Consider the following 27,433-nt stretch of genomic DNA (forward strand, 5'->3'; position numbering starts at 1 on the left):
GACAAACCAATGGACAGACACAGAAAGACAGACAAACAGACAAACAAACAGACAGACAAACAAACAGACAGACAAACAGCTCTACCCAATTTTCAGGCAGTAAGCTGGCTTCAGGTAGTTTGCATTGTTCTCTTTTAAGTGTTAGATTTGTTTTTAAAATGTAGTTTTAGTGAACTCTCATAGTTGCGGAACTTTACAAGTTACCTTGCTAGCACTGTATTATAGATGTATGTCTAAAATAAATTATATTTGACAGACAGACAGACAGACAGACAAACAAACAGACAGACAGACAGACAGAAGATAACATGACACTGGTAAAGGTTCGATCTCTGGCCGTTATTTCACACACTGCACATACAGAAGGGAGAGAGAAGGAAGAGTAAACCATAAGTAAGTTTTGCCTGTGTCTTTCCTGTTAGAACTTCAATGAGCGTCAGCAGAACCCTTCCACTCTTCAAATCAGAACCGAAATGCCTGCTCTCAACGGGAGGTTTTGCCTACATGAAAACGGATCACTAAAAGTCGTATAATTCTTGAATTGCTGTATCATACCTGTGACAACTTCGAGTTGAGCCATCGTGTGTATACCCTTGACTGGACTTCCTCCTCTGATGCTAACATGTGAGAAAAATTTCTTATCAGATAAATGGATAATATCAGTTAACAATGTCTACACATGTACACCCGCATGTACACACACATGTACACATGCGTGTAAACACACATGTACACATGCATGTACACACACATGTACACACACATGTACACACACATGTACACACAGGCTGACACAAAATCCACACACATCATATTACACCCACTCTTCCCTCCTTGACAAACCTATGCCACAAACAGTTCCCAATACAATTAACTTAATGCTCAGCACAATTCGATGCAGCAGTACAAAATGTTTATGTGTGTGCGTGTGTGTGTGTGTGTGTGTGTGTGTGTGTGTGTGTGTGTGTGTGTGTGTGTGTGTGTGTGTGTGTCTGGCTGTCTGGCTGTCTGGCTGTCTGTGCGTGCGTGTGTGTGTGTGTGTGTGTGTGTGTGTGTGTGTCTGTGTGTGTCTGTGTGTGTCTGTGTGTGTCTGTGAGACTGTCTATCTGTCTGTCTGTCTTCTGTCTGACTCTCTGTCATATTTCACTATTGAGCACACAAAGCAAAGTTTACAAGAACGCTATAGGTAAAAACTGCTAAGCTAAATGTCCATCTACTGAGACATAAAGATCGAATACTACAAAAATTCTAATGACTGATGTTCTGAATGAATAAATGTCTGTCTCTCTGTGTCTGTCTCTCTGTCTATATCTCTCTCTGTCTGTCTGTCTGTCTGTCTGTCTGTCTGTCTGTCTGTCTGTCTGTCTGTCTCTCTGTCTGTCTGTCTGTGTACATGCGCGCGAGTTGTGTATAACAACATCATGTTTCACGTAATGCCTCCTATGCTTGAAACGAGAGAGACTGGGTATTGACACAGCGTACAAGAGGATGCCAATAACACAAACACTCCCACTATATATTGCCACAGCAGCACACCTGCTTTCAAATGAAACAATCACCCTTCCAATACTAACTTTCTGCCAAAAGATACCAAAATGAAAACCATAAGGATGGACTAAGTCTGCAACAGACAATCAATTGTCTAATGTGTTTCCTTGAAGACACGACAAATGCAACTCAATTTTGTGTTTTAGTTTTGCTACTTTTCTAGCTTGTTGTGTGCTATGGACTACTTGCTTATGTCTCTTTGATGTTAAGTTCTTCTTGTAGACCTCAGAGTATTTATGCTGGCAGTATAAATATTGATCTTTTTGTAGTATTTCCATGTGGATGTTACGTGGCATTATCATTGACTTACGACTTGCTAACAAACATAGAACTGTGACTGACCAAGGGATCAGCCGACAGCCATACAGACACACAGACAGAAAATACACTAATACACAAACAAAGAAAAAATAATGGAAAACAGACACACAAACAGACAAACACAGAGACAGACAAACAGACAGACAGACAGGCAGACAAACAGGCAGACCGACCGACAAACAGACAAACAAACAGACTGACAGACAAACAAACAAACAGACAGGCAGACAGACAAACAGACAGACATAAAAACAGACAGACAAACAAACAGATAGACAAAAGAAAACAGATAAACACAAAACAGCTGAATGGCAAAACAAGAAGACAAAAAGGGAAGGGACATACAGAAAGAAAAAGCAACAGACCGACACAAACCTGCGAACAGACAGACACAAACCTGCGAACAGACAAACAGACAGACATATGACAGACAAGCAAACAGACAGAGAAACAGATAAACAGACAGAGAGACAGCATAGTCAGATTACAACGTCGAAATGTAGTGTGCGCAGTATAATTTTGTATGCTTCAAGACCATAATGGTCTTGTTGTGTTAAGTTGCTCATGATGTAAACGTTTGATATAAATGGAAAATATATGTATCGAGACAGACAAACACACAGACAGACAGAGAGACAGACCGAGAAACAGACCGGCAGACAGAGACGCGAACCGACTGACAGACAGAGAGACAGACAGACAAAGAGAAAGACAGAGAGACAGACCAACCGACAGACAGACAGAGAGACAGACAGAGAGACAGAGAGACAGACACACAGAGAGAGAACGACAGACAAAGACACAGACAGACAGAAAGACAAACAGACAAACAAACAAACAGACAAACAGACAAACAGACAAACGGACAAGACGGTCAAACAGACAAACAGACAGATACATTAAAAATTATGAATTTTGACTGACACAAACAGACACAAACAGACAACCACACAGACAACACACAAGATAATCAGACAAATTGACTGACTGTCCAGCTGACACACAAGCGAACAGTCAACGACAGAAAACGTACACACAAAGCCAAACATACCAACAGAAATGCACACAGACAGAGAACCATCCCAGTCTGCACTGTCAACACATGACATGCAATGCACAACAACATTCCCACTTTGATTCCTCACCTTCGTCGGATTTTCATAGTCTTGTATATCACCAGGTAACTTTGCCGTCAGATACCTTCACCGGACGAACTTCGCCAGACTTGCCGGAAAGAAAGTCTGGCCCCGGCGCGATGATCGGAGCCCAGGTATGTGCATGCGTGAACCGTACCGTGCTGCAGGAGACGGTCATCAGACCGGGACTTCGACCCATCCGGAGATTTGCTTAAAATCACCAGCCCAAGCACGGTACACTGTACCAACTATCATCTCCTACCTGACGATGTGTGGCATTTCCAAGCACCGTACGTAAGAGGCTGATGCAGGCGAAACAGCTGACGTTTAAGTTGCGTTTATTGTAAACTTGTGCTAACCATTTACTAAGTTAGTAGTGCACACGCCGACCGTTAATTACACGAGTGACTGCGAAAATCCTGCTAAACTGCTGCCAGGGATTCTTATGTACGATTCAAACGCTGTACTCTTCCACCTTCCAAGGGCTTTGATTGTGGAATCGTCCAACCCTCGTGCCTTCGCTGTCGTCGCTACGCCAATGCGGAAGCTGTGGCCTCTAAAGCCTGTGCAGTCACGCTCGGCTTCTGTGAGCGCCCGTTTAACTTCTCGGACCAGCCTATTGCGCGAGAGTGACGTGCCATCGTCGTAGAGAAATAAGGGGCCTTGCGCGTTGCCTCGGAGTGCCATGTAGCTCAACAGAGCAGCCACTGGGCAAATTTCTTGTTTCGATTGACCCAAAAAGATGTTTACACCTTGACGGAACGGGTCTGTTTTGATTGCTTTAGGTGAATGCGCACCACAGACGGAGCGACATGTGAGTCGATGCTGACGTCTTGTGGAGCCAGGTGAACGAAGGCGTCGAATGCTGCTACGGAGCTCACGGTAAACTCTGCCGCTCGCATAAAACCAAAGAAACCCGTGCAGACTGCAGCCCATAGCATTGCTGCGTCCTAAAATGGTGATCTTTTTGCCCACACAGTTTTCAAATTTCTCAATTCTGCCGGTGTAATAGGCAAGCGTTTGTCGACCTTCAGACGCGGTTCTTGCTGACGTCGAATTCCTTTCAAGACATAAGCTAGTTGTGGAAGAGTAGCGGTGAATGGGTCGCCCAAACCCGACTGGATCTGTAGGTGGCGCACTGCTGACAGGTAGCTTTTGATAGTTTTGTGAGAGAGACCTTCTTCGGCTAGGTGTGAGACAAACAAATCTAGGCGGTGCTCGGATGTGGAAAGAGGGATGAAGGAAAAACGATTGCAGAATTTTAGATACCGTGCTTGACCGGACGCGTATGCTTTCCTGGTAGAATCAGCTAGGCCTGACGCAAAGAAACGACAAGCCGACGTCTCCAGGTGTGCGAGCTCAAGTCTAGATGGGGAGACAACAGCAGCTCCAGAAACTGTAATGGAACGGCCGCTGGCTGCTCGTTGAGATGCAACGAAAGACACTGATTCTTAGGCATACTGTCTCGTGACAGGGCGTCCGCCGCTACGTTAGAGACACCCGGTATGTGCGTCGAGACCCAGGTAAAAGAGTAAAAGGCTACTGCAAAGTGCAACACCCTCAGCAATTGCATGACGATCTTATCTCGGCTAGACGATTTAGCAAGAGCCGACACCGCAGTCTGATTGTCACATCGAAACAGCACTATTTCGCCGCGCCAAACTTTTCCCTATGTAGCGCTTGCTAGTAGAATTGGTAGCAGTTCTTTCGGGGCGATGCTGATTTCCTCCCATTCGCGTGACCATTTCCATTGAAACCAGTTGCACCGCCAAATGGCTACGCATCCCCACGAGCCTGATGCGTCCGAGGTAAGCTGGATCGCTGGCGGCCGTGATACCAAAGTGTTGATAATGCTTCTTCCGTTCCAGCTTTCAAGAAATGCGTCCCACCACCGAAGATCTGCCCGCGCCTCGCTGTTAATACGCACCCAGTAATGCAATTGCTTAACGGTACCTGCAAGATCGATTAGCCGACGCAGTAATGCTCGACCTGCTTTCACCACTGAAGTTGCGTGGTGCAGCGTACCAATCAGAGAGAGCAGCTGGCGCTTCGTGCAGGCGCGGCGCGTTAGCCATTCCGCAATTGTGGATTTTACTTTCTGCAGCTTAACGGCTGGTAAGCTGGTGATCCCATGCTGCGAGTCGAGCTGCAAACCCAAAAATGTCAAGCACGTTGTGGGCCCCTTGAGCTTGTTTGTAGCTACTGGCACGCCTAAGGTTCTCATCGCATTCCGATGCTTGCGGACGTCCGAAAAATATAAAATCGTCCAAATAATGTATGCCGGCTGTTATGCCTCGGCAGGACATAATCCACATTAGCGCATCTGCTACAGCAGAAAATATCTTGGGGGCCGAGCGCAGGCCAAAAGGTAAAGCTCGGTCAAGGTACACCTTGCCTTACCACGATATTCCCAAGAGATGACGATCGTCTGGTTGAACGGGGATATGTCGATATGCGCTTTGTATATCAAGCTTTGCCATCATAGCCCCTGTTCCCAGCTAGCATATTTTCCGTGCCGCCACGTCTATACTAACGTATGAGAGGGAGAAAAAGTTAGGTGCAATGCCATCGTGACGCTCGCTGCGCGAGGGGATGACAAATCTACGATAAGGCGCCATCGACCTGGTCGGTGAGCTTTTGGAATTACACCCATAGGGCTGATGTGAGCCTTCGCTGCTCTACGCTCGTCAGCTCACGAGATACGTGCTGCCGCGCACTCTTCTTGCCAGTAACTGTCGATAACCGCGGCGTTTGCTTTTGCCGTTTTCATGTTCCTGCGGGATCGTCTTGCTTTTGCTTTGTTGTAATCGTAACCAATCCGGAATCCCCGAGACACTAGCGACATTAACGGGGACGTCCGAACCGTGTCCAGATGACGAGATGGCACCATTGGGCGGCAACTGTCCAAGGCTAGCAGGTCTTCGGTGTAACGGTAGCGCGATCCTTGTACATTGCCCCTCTCTTGGGTATTTCGCAATTGTCGATAAGTGTCGAAAGAGGAGCCTGCCAAACAATGCGCTAGTCAGACCGAAGAACGCGTATTGTACGAGTTACATACTTATAGTTGCCAAGGGCCCATGATGCTTACGTAAACGCTCCACCTCAAAAAACAGAACACACATGCCACAACAATATCCTGCAAGTACGCAATCCAATCAATAATTACAAGCGCAAATACTAAGCGCCACAATGTATTGTTGGCTTACTGCCTTCCGCTGTCCTGTCCTCTGCTGGACGCTGCTGGCATTCCAGAGGCTGTCGGTGTAGTTGTGCGTTGCTCTGGGCACTCGCGCATCCTGTGGTTGCTTCGACAGCGCAAGCAAATATGCCGAAACGTGCAGTCGGGATAGCCGGCACAACTGCTAAAATTATAATTACGGCAGATTGGCTTTGGACCATCCCATGGCCTGTCACGTCGGTATCTTGATCCGCCTCCCGACAGCGTTCTCGAGGCTGATCCGGCTTTACGCAAAATTTGCGGCGGAGCGTCGTTCGGCTCTAACGCGCAAGAACCGGGAGCATGATTCGCTTCTAGGCAGTGAAAACACCTCGCTGTTGGCGCTTGGTCCATTGCCAAGATTTTCGCCGCAAAGAGAGGCGCGTGCAGCTGGCTCCAAGAAAGACTGCGGTTGGAATCCGCCAACTGCCGAAAGCACGCGTCATATAACAGCCAGCCTGTCCCGCTGTGGCACTGCGCTTCGTGCGCTACAAGCTGCAAGTACGCCATCACTTCCTGCGCCAGGGCAGGGTGCTTCCGCAGAAGAATCCCGGCGTACGTAGCAAAACACTGCATCCACGTAGGCAGTGTCGTGACCTGACGCATGCCACGACGATTGGCTGGTTCCGTTGTAGCTTGCATGCGCCGCAGTAGCTCCAGGTTATCTGGAAGAAGCTCCGCAAAGTCCACGTACTCCTGTGCCTGGATAAGTCAAACCAGACGAGCGGCTATTGGTGTGGTTGCTTCTCCCACAATGCAAGCTTCTGCGCTAGGGCTGAGCTCTGTTACTGTCGGCGCCACCGCCTCGACGCTGACAGACGTTGATAGGCTTGGCCCTAACGATGGCACAGTCGATGGCTGCATTAAAGAAACGCCGTGAATGGCGGATGCTGCTGGTAGCGCTCCGAGCGTCTGTTCTGCAACAGCGCAAGACGAAACATTTTATATCTAACCACAAGCACATACATGCTGTCTCGATAACTTATTGTTATGTCCTGCGCTGCTACGCTGCCCGACGTTGGTGCCTATAGTAGGCTGCAGTTTATGTATTATTTCCCTAGCTCCGAACGTACCTGAGGCAGCTTGAGATTGAGAGGCGAGTTTCTCTTGATCTTCTTTCAGAGCAGCCCGAGCAGCCTCTTTGGCCGTCTCTGCCATCAGACCCTTACGTTCAGCCAAGGACATGGTCACCGACGGGCTATCCTGGTCTTCCATCACAATTTTTTGGAGCGCTTACAACAAATTTTTCTGACGCGTTGACGCTTGCAATTGCTACAATGACCGCAACACGCCTGTAGTACCAAGTATATAGTAGTACTTCGCGCGGATAACTCCGCCCTTAGCTACAAAGCTCGCAACGGCACAGCTAGCGCGCACGACTCCGGAGTGGAATCAACTCTGTCTAACGTTGTTAAACAACATACAAACCAACACACCACGCCCTCACTCTCTACACAAAAACCAACACCCTAAATCTCCCAACTTGCAACTCAGCCGCATTGACCAACAAACACTCAGCAGCGTCGACGTCAGACAAACACACTGGGCGACGCGCCACGTCACTGCAACGGCACGCGCCGGGTGTGCGTGCTGCACCAAAACCGGCAACCGGCACACAGAGTGCTGACAGAGCCGGCAAACGAGCTAGCCGCTCGCCGTCTTTCCCGCGCACGAAAGCGTGCAAACAACACCTAGTCATCACGCCGACTTGTCAGACACGTGAGTGAAATGACAAGGTGTTCATACAAGCTGTTCACGTCAATGAAGAGGAAATGGAGTAGAGCGACGGCACGCTCTGCTCAGCGGCTGTGAAGCTCTACGACGCGCTTACCGTTTACATTCGCTTCTCACCTCGTGCCGTCTGTAAGACGAGACTAACTTTGTGTCCGCTCTGCTCGCTCCTCTTCTCTCCCATGACGGACGTAGACAAGGTGACGGCGACGACACGTCGTCGATACGTTGGACAATACGACTTTTAGCGAGTTGTTGACACTGAAGCTTCACAAGCAACGCCTCCGCTCTTCCGCTGTCTTTCTATTGCGCACAAGACCGACTTGACTGCTTCCGAAAAATATCAAACACATGCGCCTTGTTTACCTATATTTCGGTCACGTGTTTGATCACGTGTCTTTGCATTGTGATAGGCGATTCAAAATTTATACGCACAAACGCAAATTTTAATACATGAATTTATATAATTGATTAACCACAGTCTATTAAAGCATTTGGAGCTTTCTTATCCGATTTTAAAAATTTATATTAATTAACTAGATAACAATTAGAAAAACTTACTCTGCGGTTTTTTTATTTAAGAGAAATATAAAATCTATACTAAATAGCATTTTCAAGCTCAACCAGAACCTTTCATGAGCTTCACAAGACAAAGACAGGTGACGCATGTGCATCATGTACTTCATATCACGTGTTTGGTTGACTAAACTGTAAACGGAAATTCCAAAAGATGTATTTTTCATACTCACTGTCAAAGAATTTACCAAATTAATTAATTAAATTTACTAAATAAAAAAATTAATATAAATTAATACAGATTAAATTATATTAATTAATTATTAATATAGCAACTAAAAATTTAAACTTAATATTTATACTAGATTCATTAGACTAAAGATAGCAAAGACACTTAAATCACAAAATTTCTAATCAATTAGTAAATTTTGTTAAAATCAAATCAAATCAAAAACAGTTATTGTTAATTATATTTGAAATAAAATCTGAAAGTGCTAGCACACTCACTAAGTAGGGAGACATTGGTAATTAATATTATTTTTGATTTTTATATATTTTAAATATAAATAACAAGTAAGTAGGCTGTAAGCAGAGAGACAATAATTACATTGTAATAATAACATTTTTAAATTAAATTTTTGTTGATATGAATAAAAAAATGATAATGAATTTGTATATCTCCACATTTGTTATAGATTGTAAATCGCTCATAACAAACAATGTTTGCCAACCTCATGGATGGGAAGCATCAATATTGATTGATAATAGCAATGATATTGGAATTGTAATCGTCAACACTGCAAGTGACATAGGCAGTATTTAATATCTAGAACTGGCAGGGGCGTAGCGTGGCAACTTGAAATATTAAATGGGGAAATTTCACGATCCTTATAGGGAAAGCCCACTTTATCAGCACGTCTAATTTTATGGACACGCCTTCCTTAAATGGCCTCTAACTGACTGATACGGTTAAATCTGAGGCTGATCGAGGGTGGAAAAATGGTGGTGTATATACTATATACAGCTTTGATCCTCATACGTATTTACAGTCCGCAATTTTTACGACCACGCCTACAAATGATTTGGGCTCTAGCCTGGTCTGGCCCTTGCCAAACTACGCGCCTGAAGTCTGTTGTAATCTGTGCTTGTGTTTATCTAAGGAGTGCGAGGGTTCTCACTAAGTAGGGATGACACCGGTAGTTAATATTAATCACGATTTTTACATTTAAAAATATAACTATAGAGTGAGTCCACCGTAAGAAGAGAGACAAATAAATTGAATTGTAACAATAACATTTAAATTAGATTTTCTGTTGATATTAATGAAAACATAAAAGTTAATTTTGTATCTTGCTATTTGTTATAGATCAGAGAACGATTATAACAAAACCATATTTGCAATATTGATCACTAGATAGCATCAATATGAATAATATTAACAATTTATATTGGCATTGTAATCATTAACATTAACTGCAGGTGACATAGAAAATATTTAATATCTAGAACTAGCAAGGGCGTGGTATGATCTCTATATAAATTAAAGGGGAATTTCACGATGGCATGGGTAAAAATTTACTTTACGGACACGCCTACTTTTACAGACATGCCTACTTTATTTGGCTTCTAACTTACTGATACGGTAAATTATTGGTAGATCTAGACTGGAGAAATGCTGGTGTATAGAATATATACAGCCTTGGTTCTCACACGTATTTACAGTCCGCAACTTTTACGACCACACCTACAAATGATTTGGGTTCTAGCCTTGTCTGACCCATGCCAAACTACGCTCCTGAAGTCTGTTGTTATTTGTGCTTTTGTGTATCTAATGTACACAACAGATCTGGACTTAAATATAAACATGCATGTAATCTTGATAGCAAACATCCATACAATATGAATAAAGTGCAATGACACACATTGAAAACGGTTACTCTAATATCTATGCAACAGTAGCTGATGCGAATCTGTCAGTTAGTTTCACTTGATTCATTGGTAGACGGCAGGAGTCTGCTCTGATCAGAATTCCATTCGGAAGTATCTTGAGTAGGCCAGTAGTCTGGATCGTTGTCTTCATCTTGGTGAACACATCTGATACATGGAATACAGCTGCAACGTCCAACTCCTCTAGTGTGATCGTCAGGGTTGTTGGAACTGGTCCGTCTCACAGATACATCGCATTTCATTCGTCTGCAAAACTTGCGAATTGAATGTAAAAAGTTCTTTCCCGTGAATGTGTAGATGAGAGGATTAACTGCTGGACTAATTGAGATGAGAAGAAAACTTGCAGCAGTATAACTGTTTGACCAAATGTTCCTACTACGTATTTTATCGATAAATACTGTCCAATGTAGTATAGTCACAGGAATCCAACAGAAAGTGTCTAGGAGAACAATTACACTCAAACGCCATCTAAGTTTGTGCATGTCAGATCTTTCTGTTAAGTTTGCTGCTCTTGCACGAAGCTTTATCCAAAAACATATATAGAGAACAGCACATGTCAATGTAAGAACAGTGCCTAGAGAAGCTATGATTGATCCTACTAGTGTTGTTTGAAACGCACTGTCTAATAAACTGTCAGCAAACGTGAATTGGCAATAGCTCCAATTGGTGATATTTGTATGATTGTCATGTGTTAATGAAATTGTATCCTTTAAGCAAATACCAACTCCGTTTGACTGTGCCCAAGCACAACGTCCAAAAATTTGGGCAAAGCGTTCACGTCTTGAGTATTTAGTAACTTCGGTCCAGTTAGAGAAGAAGTCATTGCTTGTATATTCGTCATAATCTTGTAGTGTTAGATCAAACGGATGTTCTGTGTCACCATAGCTCAATCCGTCGTACACAATCATGTAGATAACAATTATGACCACGTTGATTAGAACTTGGCAGATGATTGTGATGACTAGACTTCGCTTGTGAACTAGTGAACAGCAACAACGAGAACAGAACTCGCTCATTGTTTGAAACGAGTAAACTGCAATATTAAAAGTTGCCCACTGAGCTGAGAGACAAGAGAACAAAGACAGCCAAGCGCTTGTCATACACACTTTACGAGCAGAGATGGGTGACAGATGTTTAGTTTGGTCAAGATTAACATCAAGCACCAAACTCTCGAGAAAAAGCAAGTGAACACAATAAAGGAAATCTGAAACTGCTAGCATCATGATGAAGATTGAGAGAGGAGACGATCTCTGATCTCTTTTCTGTGCAAGTCTCCACACCACAACCAATATGTTGCCAATAATTCCAATCGAAAGTAACATCCAAACAACGCCATGGAATGGACGGCTGGACAAAACTGTAGATAAAAAATAGAGTTTATACTACTTTGCTATAGCTTTTCATTGCTTACCGTCATCAGATGGCTCGTAGTAGTCGGACACATCGTCGTGTATATCGATTGGCCACCTAGTTTCGTCGTCCACATTGGAGGCATGTCTACTCTCTTCTGTCATGGTCTACTACAAAACAAGTGGCGCATCAGTAGCGTCAATTAGTGCGACGAATGCATGTTACCGACGTCTGACACGAACAACACGCAATCGCTTTGATGATAAAACTCACGTGAGCATGCACCAACAAGCACGAAAACAAGCCACACCTACTTACATAGAAATGATTACAATGAGGACATCCAAGAGTGATACCTGGTAATTAATTACAGTTTCAAACAAAATTTAACATTTTTATAATTCTTTGTCTTTTGTTGGCTGTTATTTCACAGAAAAACATACAGACGGACTGTATACAGTATGTTACTTTTGTTAACCTGTTGCTCCTACGTCTATAGGCCGATCTGTTAGTCAAATAGCAATAGCTTAAAACTTGTCGTCTTAAAACTTACCTAAAGTGTATAAAATGCATATAACAAGAAAGACTCAATGGAGTTGCACTTTTAATTAGTGCCTACAACTGACTAGTGTATACAATGGGACAAGAAAGACTCAATGGACTTGCACTCTACTAGTGACTGACTATACACACAAGTATATATAACTGACGTTAATTAACTAATTACGAAACTACACGCTCGCAAGAACTCTTCTTACGTCCGTTCATGCATTCAAATTAAGAATCTAATTTGTCAGAGCCAATGAAGAGCGTGGGAAGGGATCTGGATACATTGATTTACACGTGGAATTGTCGTCACTATGTATTTGCTAGCTCGATCTTGAAAGCAATGCGAAGACATCATCCAAGCGAGTGGAACACCAGCGATAACAATCAGCGAGCGCATGCGCTGCATTACAATCCGTCCTTTTGTTCAATCAATCACTGGTCTACAGGCTACTCTAATCCTAGCGCATGCGTACTGGTGTTAATGAGGTCTACTGGCTACTATAACCCTGGCGCATGAGCGCTTGGTGTTAATGATGTCCTGCAGAAGTACGCAGAATAGCATGTACATGTTCAAAACCATGCAATATATGACAACTGACTCAATCAAATAATTTTATTTATCAACAATTAATTAATGGCTTGTATTGTAAAATATTAAAGTTACATGTATAACTGGACAAAAACTGCAATAAATGTCATGTTACTGTGAGTGTTGATGTGGTAAATGTACCGAAACTGACCAACAACATTACATACCAACTAACAACTTAAATGTATAAAACCCAATAATGTGAAAACCAGCAAACTCAATAGAATACCAATATGTTGCCAATAATTCCAATTGAAAGCAACATCCAGAAAACTCTATGGAAAGAATCGCTGAACAAAACCGTAGGTAAAAATAGAGTTTAAATCACATTTGCTAATAAGATATATTTCTACCCTCATCAGATGTCTCGTAATAATCGTCGATTGTCTTTAGAGTTTAGTCATCGACACTATATATAGAGGCATGCCTACTTTCTTCTGTCATGGTCTACTACAAAGCAAGTTGCACATCAGTTGAGTTAATTAGTTCGACGAATGCAAGTTACCGACGTCTGAAACAAACAGCACGCAATCGCTTTGATGATGAATTCATGTGAGCACCAAAAACAAGCCCCACCTATCACTAAGCCAAAATAGATGAGCAACCACAATCCTACATTTTGGGCGTACGTACTAAAATCCAACGAACCGTCATAGATAAAACAAACCAATTTAAACTGTTTTCGGCTTAAGTAATTATGTTCTAATCAATATGAGATGGTAACAGTCGTACTCTAGACACTAGACTAAAAGTGACTGTCAAGAGTCTCTGGTTAATTCTTCAGAGCAATGCAAAGAGATATCGACGAAAACGTTAGAGCAATGAGCGCATGCGCTGCATGCCAATTGTCCGTCCATCCATTCGTTCATTGCATTACAGCTTGGTCCGCAGATTACACTAAAAATCCTGGCGCATGCGCGTCAAGAGTTAATGCAATTTATTAGTTAACTAATTAACATTTAGAAAAACTCACTCTACAATTATTAGATAACATAAATATAAAATTTAAATTAAATTGGATTTGCAAGCTCAATCAGATCAAACATTTATGACCGTCACAGAACCAACGAATGCGTTTGAAAACAGCTGACGTATGCGCATCTTGTACTTCATATCACTTGTTTGAACAAGTCCAAAAACATTTTGAGAGAATGATGGGTATGTAGGGATGGGATGTACTTATGTCATTTATGCCCATCTCCTACATCACATTCACAACTGCTGCAAGCGATATAGGTAATAAGATTGTGATGTAGGAGATGGGCATAAATGACATAAGTACATACCCATCCCTACATACCCTTCATTTTCTCAAAATGTTTTTGGACTTGTTTCATAAATTTTTAGCTACGTTAAAAGTATATTACGCGAGCACTAGTGTGTGTGTGTGTGTGTGTGTGTGTGTGTGTGTGTGTGTGTGTGTGTGTGTGTGTGTGTGTGTGTGTGTGTGTGTGTGTGTGTGTGTGTGTGTGTGTGTGTGTACATATGCCCCGAAGATGGAAATGACAGTTTTAGTAAACCGAGTGCATAACATTTTGAACACGTGAGAATACTTTCATGCTCAAAACCCCAGGACAGACCACGTGGAGGTTGCACTCTCTGTCTCTCCCCCTTCTTCCCCCTACTTCCCCCTCCTGCCCCTACTTTCCCCTCCTGCCCCCTACTTCCCCCTCCTGCCCCTACTTCCCCCTACTTCCTCCTCCTTCCCCCTACTTCCCCCTCCTTCCCCATTTCTACCCCTCTCGCCCCCTCCCACTCTAGGCCACGAATTCCAGGCTGTAATTAGACGCTGCACATTCCAGTTTAGCTACGCTATCTCTTTTCAAGTGACCTTATTGTGATGTAGGAGATGGGCTTAAATGACATAAGTACATACCCATCCCTACATACCCATCATTTTCTCAAAATGTTTTTAGACTTGCGTAGTTTGAAATGGAAATGACAGTCCTAGTAAACGTGTGCAGCTCGGCCGGGATTTTCAATCTTTGATTGCATCTCTAGACAACTCTCACGTTATGCTCAGCATACACGGAAGTACGTAGCAGCTGACGGATGTACGTAATAACACTGATTGCATCTATAAACAACTCCCATTTAGATCTATGGGTCCACGGAAGAGATACACGCTTACAGGCACGGAGAGTCAGACAGGACGCCGCGCCGCTGAACATAGTGGTACAGTACATGTTCAACTACACGCAACTGTAAGCAACATGTAGCAGCAGGTGGAAGTAGCAGCTAGCAGTGGCGTAGCCATGCCCTTAGGGACTGACCGGGCATTGCCCATATCCATCAATTTCACAAACCAATCGAACAAAACCTAATCATGTACTCATAATTAGCTCAGTTAGAATACAAGCTGTTCTATAGAGCACTAAAATTTTGTGCTTTTGCTAACTAGACTTAATCTTCGGCATCTTCCAAATTCTAAACTTGCAAATTTCGTAACTACCCTCTCTAAATCTAACGTTTCAACTACATCTTTCTCTATGGTCAAAATCGCTAGACTGTTCATTCGGCTTTGCAGCATCGATTGTCTCGTGTAAGTCTTCAGCCTCTTCAAACTAGAGAAAGTTCTCTCACATGAGGCAGATGTCACCCCAACAGTCAACGCTATCTGCAAGGCAGATATAAGATGCGGAAAAGCTGCTTTGACCGGCGTAAGAACTCTAATGACGTCGGCGATAGACTTCATTTCACACATAGATGCATTAAGAAATTTTCTTGCCTGATGAGTTTCATAACCAATTTCCTCACGGTTTATGTCGTAATGTACCACTAAGGCATTAATGGCGTCTGCTTGAAGGAAGTTTCGGGACTGTGGACTACAAGCCTGAATTGACTTCATAAGGGATCGTCCATCGTTGCTGAATCTTGATTCCAGTTCCTGCAGCATTTGGTCTATCACCGGTAAGAAAAGCTTTCGTCGTAAATGAATTTTCGTTCTTGCCACGTCATCCAGGGGATCTTGATCGTTGGTGAAATAATCAGTTAATCGCTGCCCAGTAGTCTCTGTTAAAACGCAATCAGTAATTTCCTTTTGTTTCCGAGTGCGACGACCGGTAACAAGTCCAGGATCACCACGACTGCGTGATCCATCAGAAACATCCATATTAACGCTGCAGGTTTGTGCCAAGTGAAGAATTTGCTGCCATGTATCGTCCCACCCGGATTCCCTGGTCTCCACCAATTGCTCTATCATAGTCTCTAACAAATCAACGGCTCCAGACAGATCTAAATCTTCAGCTTGCAACTGATCGGACAGATTTTTTGTAATAGTCAGCAGCTTTTCGAAAATAACCAAGTTTGAGGTAAACTCTAACGATTTCACTCGTGACAATAGACCTGCAGCTAAAATGGCTCTTTCGCTGTTGCTAGCATTTGTCAAAGAGGATAAGGCATCGACTACTGCTGTAAAGGATTTAAGCATTGCTCGTATAGAGTCTATTCGACAGGTCCATCGTGTGTCTGAAAGTCTCTTCAGCGTGACGCTCTCACAACGTTGCGGATAGTGACGTTTTTGAGCTTCTAAGAAAATTGGGTGAACAGCAGAAGATGAAACAAAGACGTACAGCCTCTGAAGGACGTCAAAGAACACACTCGCCGAGGAGACGGACTTTACAGAATCAACGACAACAAGGTTCAGCCTATGTGCGTAGCAATGCGTGTAGACGGCTTTCGGAGCAATGTCTCTGATTCTCTTCTGAACGCCGGTGTGCTTTCCGCTCATGACACTAGCACCATCGTAGGTTTGAGCAATGCAGTTCTGCAAGGTAAGTTTGTTCCTTGTCAACACTTGACAGATCTCCTCTGCTATCCCGTCTGCTGCAAGGTTGCCAAGAGGTGTGAAAGATATAAACCGCTCATGAACAGTCCCGTCTAGAACATAGCGCAGAACAACTGCAAGCTGTTCATTCTTTGCTACATCTTTACTTTCGTCGCAAATAAGACAAAAATAGCCACTCCTTTGTACTTCACTGCATATTTTCTCTCGTACCATATCAGCCATCAACTGGATCAAAGCGTTTTGAATCTCTGGAGACTTATAACTTACGTTACCGGGGAGCGTTTCAATTCGTTTGAACAATTCGTGATCATGCCTTGCAAGAAGCTCAAATACAGCCAAAAAATTGCCTGGATTCGATGACTCCTCCGATTCATCGTGCCCACGAAGTGCAAGATTCTGTTTAGCACACAAGAGGATAACCTCCGCCAGACATTTTAAATAGTGTCTGTTAGAAAGAACAACGCGTTCATCTTCTTCTGCAAAGAGGTCTTCAACTCGTCGACGCTGGCTGTTACAGTCATCCAGTCGCCGCTCATGCCATTCTGCCATAGCATTCCTGTGATGTGCCGAACTGGCATGGATCAGAAATGCTCCTTTATTACCAGTACCATGCTTCCAGTCGCCGAAACCTATACTGGTAAACGCTGTGTCGGCACGGCCGCTTGCACTGCCAAGGCAGTAATGACGACAGGCAAAGCAGTAGGCTCGGTCAAATTTTATCGAGTATTCCAACCATGGATATGTTGTGTACCAGGTGGCAACAAACGATCTTCTACATGAGTGTTTTCCCTTTCCAAAATTTTTAGAAGGAAACTGACAGACCGGTTGGGAAGGGCCGCTCTGAAACCTCGTGGAAATGTCCAACTCTGTAGAGAACACAACATAAATCAATCATGAATGCCTGGAAAGAATATGTACATATGTACTTGATATGATCTCCAAAGATGTTGAACACACAGTACTCCTAGCATTACCAGGCTCGGTATTTGCCATGTCTTCTCCAGAACCAGAATCATCCGGGGCTTCGTAGGCAGACTCAGCGCTTTCAGGTATGGCTTGCTGAATTTTGTTAGGCATATCGTCTGAATCGCCCGTTTTGTCACCGTTTTCAATTCTAATTAACCACAAACATTTTCTACAAGTACACCAAATCATTACACTGGTATCTACGAGAAATGATACCTTTTGGGTCCCCAAAAGTCATTCAGAGTCACAGTATGTCGCTTTCGCTTTCTACGCTTAGCGTTAGACTCTGACGCATCCATCTTCTCCTGCATTGAGCGAATTCAACGAATCAGACGCTGAGAATTGATATTAGTCGGCATCCGGGACAGTTCCGTGGGCGGGACTCCTCTATCACGGTGTTCCCGACTGTTTATAGAAATGCGTTGAACTTGAATTTATGTCACCTAAAATACGCGGGCAAAGCAAAAAGTTGCCCGGGCATATGCCCGGTAAAATAGATGCCTGGCTACGCCACTGGTTAGGCCATACAGTGTTCGTTTGCTTCCGGCGTCCCTGCTCTGTGCATGAGGTGGACGGTGCGACGCCCTGGTTAGATTTTAGTATCCCTGCAAGGCTATGCTGCAATTGCGGACAGAAATATTAAACAGAGCAATTGTTATTGAGGGCGCTTCTAGAGGGAGGGCACCATCTTCTAAATCCGCCACTGCCACGACATACTTTGTACCTTTCGGGGCCTCACACGACTTTACATTGTCAGTAGTAGAGGCATAAATCCTGTTTGCTGCAAGGCTTTACTGTTGACGCTTCGATTCCAATTCGATCGCTGCAGTCGACAAACAGCGACTAGCATGTGTAATGTGTGTAGTTTAGCGTGCTTTAGCCTTCTATGAGCTACGCCACACCTCCGCATTTACGTTTCCGGGTTGTATTGTTCCTGATTCTGAAGCACGTACTGCAGCGATGGAGTGGCTTTGCGTGTTAGTCTGCGTTGTTGCTTTCTCATCTCCCGTCACACGTGCAACATGCGACGTGTGTTCTACCAGGTGCTCGCGTACGGCCTCTCTCGATCCTTTGAAAAAGCAATACGTATACGTAACAGACAGTACCGTCTGCCATGACTCGACTGGTAGACCGCAGCTGTCGTCTCTAAGAGCTACATCGAGCGACGGAGACGACAGATTCACAGTCACAGTTCTAGATCAACAAGGATACAATAACTTTAGTGGCGGCGGCTCATATTACTACTATTCTTCTCTCTCTAGCGGTGGTGTGTTTGACAGAAGCACTGATTCTACTTGCTTTGAAAAGACTTTCGCTCTTGCAGCTGCATTTTCTGCTGGGACTAATTTGTATGTCATCATCGGATGCACCAACGTGAGGTCTAACTGCAACCTGATGTACGATGTACAGTTTACATGTGTGGCTCCGGATCCGTGTATTGGAGTATTTTGTGGTTCTCACGGTAGATGTAGCAATGGACAGTGCGTTTGTGATCCGGGATACACTGGAGTTGGATGCCAAACTGTGGATGCATGCTATGCCATTTCTTGTGGTTTTTATGGCAGGTGTAGCAATGGAATGTGCATCTGTGATCCAGGCTACACTGGAGTTGAGTGTGAAACTGTGGACACATGCTACGACATTGTTTGTGGTGTTTACAGCACCTGCAGCAATGGAGTGTGCATCTGTGATCCAGGATACAGTGCTCATGAAGATGAATGCAAAATTGATACTATAGCCAAATTATGCTTTAGCAGCACATGTGGTTATCATGGCACATGTGGCAGCGGATACTGCATTTGCGATGCGGGGTACAGCGGAGATACATGTCAAAATTTCGATGATTGCTATGACATCTCATGTGGTCCAAACAGCACATGTGTCTCTGGACTGTGTCATGTGCACAGTAGTTCTACCTTTCTTAACACCAAAACTATTGTCATTGCTTGCTGTATCGGAGGGGCTATTGCACTGGTGCTTTTGCTTGTAGGAGCAGTTGTCTTGTTTAAAAGAAGGCAACGTCAAAGGCAGCAGTCGCAGCTTTCTCTCGTTGAAAACATATCCTTACCACAGCCGTCAGCGCCACCATCATTTGAAAACATTCCATCGGTACAGCTCTAACTGGATGTGCCTTGCAATCATGGAAATGACATATCAGGAATCAGATTACTGCAAAACCAGGTTGCTGCAAATCAATCGTCTTAGCTTTTGTCTGTATGCTGTGTTGACAGCATGTGTGTAGTTGGTTGGAGAAAACATTGCGTTTTGTCAATTATTGATGTATGTATAAATGGGAGATTCAATGGTGGAATATAGAGGTAGTTAGCCTAGAGTACATTCCCTAATAGGAGGAATGTTGAGGAATAACGGAAGCAGACATCCTGGAGGGTTGATTCAACATCATTGTAAAGTCAGAAAGAGGAGGTTCCAGATTAGCTAATGCATGAATAATGTGATTGGCTCTTTATTAGGATACAATTGGTTACTTCCTGTATGACACCAGGTGTCAAATAACTTCAAATATGGTCTCAGCTATAATGCCTTAATTAAATAATTAATTAAACCTAACTGGAACTGTTTATTACCGACACGTGTGAAACGTTACGTGTACGGTAATGAAGACGGTCACGTAACCTACGACAGGGTCCCACGTGACCAATATACGTCCCGTATGTTTAACATGGCTGTCCTAGGCAAGAGGAGAGTTTGTAGTATAGTGCTTCTTCATGACATTAGCAGTAATTAACTTCGCCCATCTCTGATCTTCAATTCCTTATCTATTATCCGCAGTTCCTACCTATTCTCCTCTCCTGACGGTTATCGTAGACTGGAGCCAGACTCTCCCCTGGCGTATCCCGCATGTCACTCTGAAACGAGGAAAGACTGGTACCGGATTTCTTTTTCTGGTGCAATTACTTACTTCTGATATATGCATTACGTCACTATCAGCAAGTGGCTTGTTGGAGGTGTTGATACAACTTACTAACAAAGGCAGAATATGAAGAGAAGTACTACAGTGCTACTCCCTCGGCAGGTGTACATGCACATCACATTCTACGAAATGTGTACAGTGTACCTAAGGCATCTGAAGATTAGGAGGCACGAACGCTCATGAATTTGATACCGTGAAAATCTCCTCACGTGGTGTATGATTACGCCTAGCCTAAGTACACAACTATCACCAACTGACTGCAATCATTTAGGCCCACAGTTACATATGCACAGGATGTCGTAACAGAGCCGCCAGAGCCAAAACAAAACATTAATTAATGTGACAAAACGTGCACGTGCAAATGTAGATTAGGCGTCTCGCTTAGACTTTGAATACTATAACAATAATTAGCCACACCCGTCGAAATTTTAAGCGGTCAAACTGCAGAATCACTTTATGCAGAAACACTCATTTTTAATCAAGCCAAACGTTGCAGGCCATCGTCTTACGTGCTGGAGTAGCGCGGGCGTTCACTAGACGCCTGGTTGTTGGTGGGAAAACATGCACGTTACAAATGTAGATTTGGCATCGTTTCCACGTGCTACATTCTTATCTAGAGCAAAAGAACTAAACACCATGCACGTACAGGATGGACAACGATTGCCGCATTCTTGATATCGGTTACCAAACAAAAGAGGTGGAACCATATGATGACATCACGTTCGCCTATTGGTCGGAATAACTTCATTTGCATCTCCGCTAATCGAGTATTAATACGGTCGTACTTACGTTCGCACGTCGGACGACTACTATACCCCTAGCAATCATATATGGGACTTGGGTAACTAGTATACAAAACGGCGACCACTATACGGTTTCCTGGAATCGTTTACCGGTATGTAACCGCAAGGCTGGATCCAGAGGGAGGTTAATGAGGTTTTACCCATCCTTTAAAATTGGCGTGGTTCAATAATTTTATATAATTTCATTAAAAAAGAAAATTAGTAATGCTCTAAATAAGTGCTAACGGTGAACCCTTCTTTAAACATTCCTGGATCCGGCGCTGTTAGACCCCATCTTTTGAATGATGCAAAGATTGTATATTACAGCAGGCATCTTTCAAATTCAATTGCACAAGAAAAGGCGGTCTGTTCCTCCCCACCATGGTGACATACGGGGATGACGGCATGGACGGGAGGAGAATGCCTCGAGGTAGTTACGGTGCGCCATTGACCTTACTTCATTTATCTTTTGTTGCTGTACGCTATAAAATTGCTGAAAGAATTTAGCTAATTATCTTCGCCCAGAGTCTCTTGCACGAGTGCTTTTGACCACGTGACGTCACCACACCATCGAACCAGATGGTTACCATGCAAGAAGTAGTCGACTTGAAATATCATTGCATGGTAATGACCGTTCTCTATAAGAGGTAGCTATAGAGCAGTCAACAACCCATTTTCCGGTGTAATTATCACGTGATCTAGGAAATTAATGAGTTTCTCAAAATGTAGCGACGCATTGCGTTTTGAAGACAGTCCGCGGACTCAAAAATTAGATTTATTACTTTCTTCGTCGGATTTGATCTAAAGGAAAGTGTTGATGTTCGAAAACCGTCGAAAACGTAATACATCCATATTTTTCACGCTTGCGCATTGCTGTGTGACTATAGCTTGAAGCATGATCAAGTGGTTTTACACGATAGTTTGCGTCTCGACTTTCTCGGCTCCTCTCGCACGTGCGGCCTGCAACGTGTGTTCCACGGGATGCCCGAAAACTGCCACACTAGCTCACTCGATTAGAAGCTACGAGTCGTACAGCCTTTCATGTCAAGACTCGACTGCTACGCCTCAAGTGTCGTCCATCAGTGTCACATCGAGTAGCGAAAACGACAAATTTACTGTAACGGTTTTGGATCAACAAGGATACGACGACTTCAAAGGCAGCAAGGGCTCCTACTCTTTCTATCCCGATTTGTCTAGCGGTGGAGTGTTTGATACGAAGACCGAATCCACGTGCTACCACAAAAGTGTCACGAGTGTGTTTCCTGCTGGGACCAAAGTGTATGTCGTCATCGGATGCAACAATGAGAAGTCCGATTGCAACCTCGTTTACAACGTCGATACTGCTTGTTTACCTCCTGGCCCTTGCAGTGGGGTATCTTGTGGAACTCATGGCTCTTGTTACTTGGGTCTGTGCGTTTGCGACGACGGCTACTCTGGAAGCAACTGTCAGACATTTGACAAATGCTACAGTGTCTCTTGTGGATCTAATGGCGCGTGTCGCGACGGAGTGTGTGTCTGCAATCCGGGATACACCGGGAATGCTTGCCAGACGATTGATAAATGTTATGGCGTTTCGTGTGGTTCTCACGGGACTTGCAGTAATGGAGAGTGCGTTTGTGATTCGGGATACATCGGAATCGAGTGCCAAACTCCATACACATGCAATATACTCACTTGTTTGGTTGGCACTTGTAGTAGCAAAGGAGAGTGTGTTTGTAAGGCTGGATTTATCGGATTACGATGCGACAGTATTGATCTATGTTATAACATCTCCTGTGGTTCTAGTGGCACCTGTAGAGACGGACTGTGCGTTTGTGATCCGGGATACACTGGCGCATTTTGCGATTTTGTAGATGCATGCTACGGCGTCTCGTGCGGTTCCAATGGCACGTGCAGTTTCGGAATCTGCTTTTGTGATGAGGGATACACTGGCGACCGATGTCAAACATTCGATCGATGTCAGAACATTTTCTGTGTTGTTCACAGTCGATGCAGTGACGGAGTCTGCGTTTGTGACGATGGTTTCCATGGTTACGCATGTGATGTACTAACAAGCGATGTTGTCTCTATCAGCTCAACCTCGACTTCCAACACCAAAGTTATCATCATCGCTTGCTCGTCTGCAGGAGTGGGATGTGTTATCATTCTGAGCTTTCTTGGATGTGCTCTTTTCATGCTCAAACGGCGACAGTCTGTAAGGCAATTGCAACTATCCCAAGCGCAGCATTCTCTTATGACAAACGAGGAAACGTCGCAGACTCCGCTGACGAATTATACCGAGTTTGGACTCCAACAGCCTCTGTCCAAGGTGCCATCTCAGTAACCCAATCAGTATATCGCATACGTTACATGCACTGAGAAGCTACTGCAGTTTTGTGTCTTGTTAACTGTTGCTCTGTACTCAAAATTGCGTTTAGTTATTGTTTGATTTGGCACTGCATAGTCTAACGCTGACTGTCACGTTATTAGTTCAACTTTTGCTGAGCTGAAATGTCTTGCATTGTATTAGTTTAATTGTATGCTTGTGCTGCATACTTCTGTATCCGCTTACAGCTATGATGCATCATTTATTCGAGCACAAAGCAAATTTCAAATTGTCAGGCCTAATGGCATTAAAAAGTGTGGTTCTAAAATACGCAAATAGACGTAATATCTAACGTGACCAGCCTAAATCTTGAAACCCAACGGGCATCATATTGCGCGCAGCTATATTCACAAGGTGTAGATCAGAATAGCGTTTGTCACAATGGTTAAGCTTTGAGCTGGACCATTAGAGTTTTTGATAAATAATACATTATTTATTTAATCTTTTATATCTTAGACCGGAAGTAAGCGCCAATAGTCTAGAGGAGATGGTTAACTTTTTAAATATATTTTTGGTCAGGACATGAGCAGCCTGACCGGCTCTTCTGTCCCAGTGCAGAGTAGGTAGAAATTATTTGAAATTAGTACATTGATCTAAATGATATGCGTAGAACTGTAGCAATTATTAGTAGACAGGACTTTGCCACAGCACATGGAGAAGGAGACAGGAGCGTATCTCTTATCAAAAGCGCGTCTCAGTAATAAGTTTAATTGCCACGCCTACGCAAAAGTAAATGTGACATGTAGGTGATTGTTCAGTCATCGATATACGGGAAATCGGTATGTAAAATTTACCGAAATTTGTAAACTACGTGCCTTGTTACTATTTAACAAAGGTCTGATGTCTGATAAATCTGACAGTCGCGTTTTAGTCGGACAAAAGAAAGCGTTAAAATGTGGTCAGAATTCCGAGGTTGTCTCTACCACGCTTGCGCGTTTCGTTGCTAGGTGTAGGCATGACGGAGTGGACTTACGCGATTGTCTGCCTCTTGGCGCTCTCAACTCCCGTCACACGTGCAGCCTGCGACGTGTGCTCTTCAAATTGTCCATACACGGCATCTCTAGACAATAATGTGACAGGATCTCATGGTTACGAGGTGCGCAGTGTCTCGTGCGCAGACTCGGCTGCTTTTCCTCAGCTATTGTCCGTAAGGGTTTCACCGAGGAACGGAGGCAATGACAATTTTACGGTGACGGTGATGGATCCAGAGGGATACGACGACTTCGTTAGACATAAGGGCTTGTTCTATTCGTATTTTCCTCTGTTGTCTACCGGTGGAGTGGGTAACGGCAGCAATGTATCGACGTGCTTTAGCAAGAGTGCCAAGGCTGTGGTTGGTGCTGGGACTAAAGCCTATGTCGTCATCGGGTGTGTCAATCAGGGGTCAGAGTGCAACCTGACGTATGGCATTGATCATACTTGTCTGGTTTCTGATGCTTGCAGTTCAGGATATTGTGGTTCTCGTGGCGTATGCGGCAATAAAAAGTGCGTTTGTAATGCGGGATATACTGGGGATCGGTGTGAGAGTGTGGACAGATGCTATGGCATTGATTGTGGTTCCCATGGCAATTGTACTGATGGAATGTGTGATTGTGATGGAGGCTACAGCGGAAACAGATGTGAAACGTTTGATGTATGCTATGGAGTCTCGTGTGGTTCTCATGGAACTTGTAGGTCAGGAGCGTGCGTCTGTAATGCTGGTTATCATGGTGATTCATGCCAGAGCTCTGGTGGGAATGTCGTCTTATCACATCTGAGTTGTTTTATGTTAATTGGTTTGATTATTCTATTGAGTTTGCTGGTTTGAAATTATTGGACGTTACCTAAGATGTTAGTTGTTATGTGCAATTGTTGGTCAGTTTAGTTACATTTGGCACACGTGACATGAGATTTCTTGCAAGTTTTTCTTAGAGCTGAAATGGTTTCTAGTACAAGCAGTTGGCTGTGATAAATAGAATGATTTGATTGAGTCACTGTCTCAGTTGTCCTAGATTGCAAGGTTATTTTGAGCATGAATATGCTATTCTGTGTACTTCCGTTGCAGATCTGACAACCCCAAGTGCGCATGCGCTAAAGTTACAGTAGTGTAATCTGCAGACCATGCAGTGATTAATTGAACGAACTAACGAATGGACTGACAATTGGAATGCAGTACATGCTTTCATTGTTATAGCGTGCCAGTTGATATGACCTAATGTTTTTGCATTGTCTTCTAGAATTAACTAGAGACTGGTTAGTACGACTGTTACCACCTCAAATTAATTAGATCATAATTAATTAAGCCGACAGCAGTTTGCTTTGATTTATCTATGGCGGTTGTTGTGAGATTCAGTACGTAGTGTACACCCAAAATTTATGAGCGTTGTTGCTAGTGGTAGGCGTGGTTTGTTTTGTGCTTGTTTGTGCTCACGTGACTTTCATCATCAAAGCGATTGCGTGCTGTTTGTTTCAGACGTCGGTAACTTGCAGGCGTCGCACTAATTAACTCAACTGATGTACGATTTGCTTGTGGTAGAGCATGACAGAAGAGAGTAGACCTGCCTCTAGTATGGATAACGAAACTAGATGGACAATCGATACAAAGGACTCTGACGACTATTACGAGCCATATGGTGACGGTAAGAAATGGAAAGCAATAAATCTATTTAGAAAACGTGATATGAACTCTATTTTCTATCTACAGTTTTGTCCAGCGATTATTTCCATGGCATTGTTTGGATGTTACTTTCGATTGGAATTATTGGCAACATATTGGTTGTGGTGTGGAGACTTGCACAGAAAAGAGGTCAGAGATCGTCTCCTCTCTCAATCCTCATCATCATGCTAGCAGTTTCAGATTTCTTGTATTGTGTTCACTTGCTTCTTCTGGAGAGTTTGGTGCTTAATGTTAATCTAAACCAAACAAAACATCTGTCACCCATCTCTGCTCGTAACATGTGCATGATAAGTGCTTGGCTGTCTTTGTTCTGTTGTCTCACAGCTCAGTGGGCAACTTTTAATATTGCAGTTTACTCGTTTCAAGCAATGAGCGAGTTCTGTTCTCGTTGTTGCTGTTCACTAGTTCACAAGAGAAATCTGGTTATCACAATCATCTGCCAAGTTTTGATCAACGTGGTGATAATTGTTATTTACACGATTGTATACGACAAATACGCCAATTATTCTGACCTTAATGATTTGTTTGATTTACAACTACATGATTACGACAAAAATACAGACAATGACTTCTTCCCCACTGGGGTAGAAGTTCTTATACACTCAAGACTTGAACGAATTGGCCAAATTTTTGGACGTTGTGCTTGGGCACAGTCAAACGGATTTGGTAATTGTTTGGCCAATACAGTTGACAATCATACAACAATCATCAATGATAGTAATTGTCAATTCCTGTTTGGTTACGGTTTCTTAGAAGCAACACTGATGGGATCAACATAGCGTCTTTAGGTACTGTTCTTACATTGACATGTGCTATTCTCTATATACGTTTTTGGATAAAGCTTCGTGCAAGAGAAACAAACTTAACAAGAAGATCTGACATGCACAAACTTTGATTGCGTTTGAGTGTAATTGTTCTCCTAGACACTCTTTGTTGGATTCCTGAGACTATACTACATTGGAAAGTATATACTGCTAATAGACTTAGTGTGAATATTGAATGGTCAAACGATACTACTGCAGCAAATTTTCTTCTCATCTC

The 27,433-nt window shown here is 43.5% G+C and overlaps 6 protein-coding genes across 6 annotated transcripts; 4 read left to right on the forward strand and 2 right to left on the reverse strand.

The window, feature by feature from the left end:
• Window positions 1-10,429: 10,429 nt before the first annotated feature.
• Window positions 10,430-11,840, reverse strand: LOC134176162 (uncharacterized). Its single transcript, XM_062642846.1, has one exon. It carries the CDS (start codon window positions 11,736-11,738, stop codon window positions 10,443-10,445), a length of 1,296 nt encoding a protein of 431 aa, XP_062498830.1. The 5' UTR covers window positions 11,739-11,840; the 3' UTR covers window positions 10,430-10,442.
• Window positions 11,841-15,213: 3,373 nt separating this feature from the next.
• LOC134198294 (zinc finger MYM-type protein 1-like) lies at window positions 15,214-18,166 on the reverse strand. Its single transcript, XM_062667660.1, has 3 exons — window positions 17,874-18,166; window positions 17,618-17,805; window positions 15,214-17,557 (listed from the first exon to the last, which is right to left on the reverse strand). The coding sequence occupies exons 1-3, from the start codon at window positions 17,966-17,968 to the stop codon at window positions 15,279-15,281; spliced, it is 2,562 nt and encodes an 853-aa protein (XP_062523644.1). The 5' UTR covers window positions 17,969-18,166; the 3' UTR covers window positions 15,214-15,278.
• Window positions 18,167-18,617: 451 nt separating this feature from the next.
• LOC134176461 (neurogenic locus Notch protein-like) lies at window positions 18,618-20,036 on the forward strand. The gene has a single exon (XM_062643130.1). The coding sequence runs from the start codon at window positions 18,618-18,620 to the stop codon at window positions 19,776-19,778; it is 1,161 nt and encodes a 386-aa protein (XP_062499114.1). The 3' UTR covers window positions 19,779-20,036.
• Window positions 20,037-22,266: 2,230 nt separating this feature from the next.
• Window positions 22,267-23,965, forward strand: LOC134176462 (tenascin-X-like). The gene has a single exon (XM_062643132.1). The coding sequence runs from the start codon at window positions 22,267-22,269 to the stop codon at window positions 23,692-23,694; it is 1,428 nt and encodes a 475-aa protein (XP_062499116.1). The 3' UTR covers window positions 23,695-23,965.
• A 724-nt stretch (window positions 23,966-24,689) lies between these two features.
• Window positions 24,690-25,705, forward strand: LOC134198386 (adhesive plaque matrix protein 2-like). The gene has a single exon (XM_062667766.1). The coding sequence runs from the start codon at window positions 24,692-24,694 to the stop codon at window positions 25,541-25,543; it is 852 nt and encodes a 283-aa protein (XP_062523750.1). The 5' UTR covers window positions 24,690-24,691; the 3' UTR covers window positions 25,544-25,705.
• Window positions 25,706-26,146: 441 nt separating this feature from the next.
• LOC134176463 (uncharacterized) lies at window positions 26,147-27,171 on the forward strand. Its single transcript, XM_062643133.1, has 3 exons — window positions 26,147-26,190; window positions 26,249-26,354; window positions 26,420-27,171. The coding sequence occupies exons 2-3, from the start codon at window positions 26,255-26,257 to the stop codon at window positions 27,169-27,171; spliced, it is 852 nt and encodes a 283-aa protein (XP_062499117.1). The 5' UTR covers window positions 26,147-26,190; window positions 26,249-26,254.
• Window positions 27,172-27,433: the final 262 nt, after the last annotated feature.

The sequence above is a fragment of the Corticium candelabrum genome, chromosome 2, assembly GCF_963422355.1.
Source record: "Corticium candelabrum chromosome 2, ooCorCand1.1, whole genome shotgun sequence".
Lineage (NCBI taxonomy): Eukaryota > Metazoa > Porifera > Homoscleromorpha > Homosclerophorida > Plakinidae > Corticium > Corticium candelabrum.

Bases quoted from the DNA above. Each gene is read 5' to 3' on its own strand.
- LOC134198294 (XM_062667660.1), bottom strand. From the start codon at position 17,968: ATGCAGGAGAAGATGGATGCGTCAGAGTCTAACGCTAAGCGTAGAAAG. The intron at 17,806-17,873 runs GTATCATTTCTC...GTGGTTAATTAG, and splicing joins GACTTTTGGGGACCCAAAAG to AATTGAAAACGGTGACAAAA. The intron at 17,558-17,617 runs GTACATATGTAC...TGTTCTCTACAG, and splicing joins ATCTTTGGAGATCATATCAA to AGTTGGACATTTCCACGAGG.
- LOC134198386 (XM_062667766.1), top strand. From the start codon at position 24,692: ATGACGGAGTGGACTTACGCGATTGTCTGCCTCTTGGCGCTCTCAACT.
- LOC134176462 (XM_062643132.1), top strand. From the start codon at position 22,267: ATGATCAAGTGGTTTTACACGATAGTTTGCGTCTCGACTTTCTCGGCT.
- LOC134176463 (XM_062643133.1), top strand. From the start codon at position 26,255: ATGACAGAAGAGAGTAGACCTGCCTCTAGTATGGATAACGAAACTAGA. The intron at 26,355-26,419 runs GTAAGAAATGGA...TTCTATCTACAG, and splicing joins TTACGAGCCATATGGTGACG to TTTTGTCCAGCGATTATTTC.
- LOC134176162 (XM_062642846.1), bottom strand. From the start codon at position 11,738: ATGTTACTTTCGATTGGAATTATTGGCAACATATTGGTTGTGGTGTGG.
- LOC134176461 (XM_062643130.1), top strand. From the start codon at position 18,618: ATGGAGTGGCTTTGCGTGTTAGTCTGCGTTGTTGCTTTCTCATCTCCC.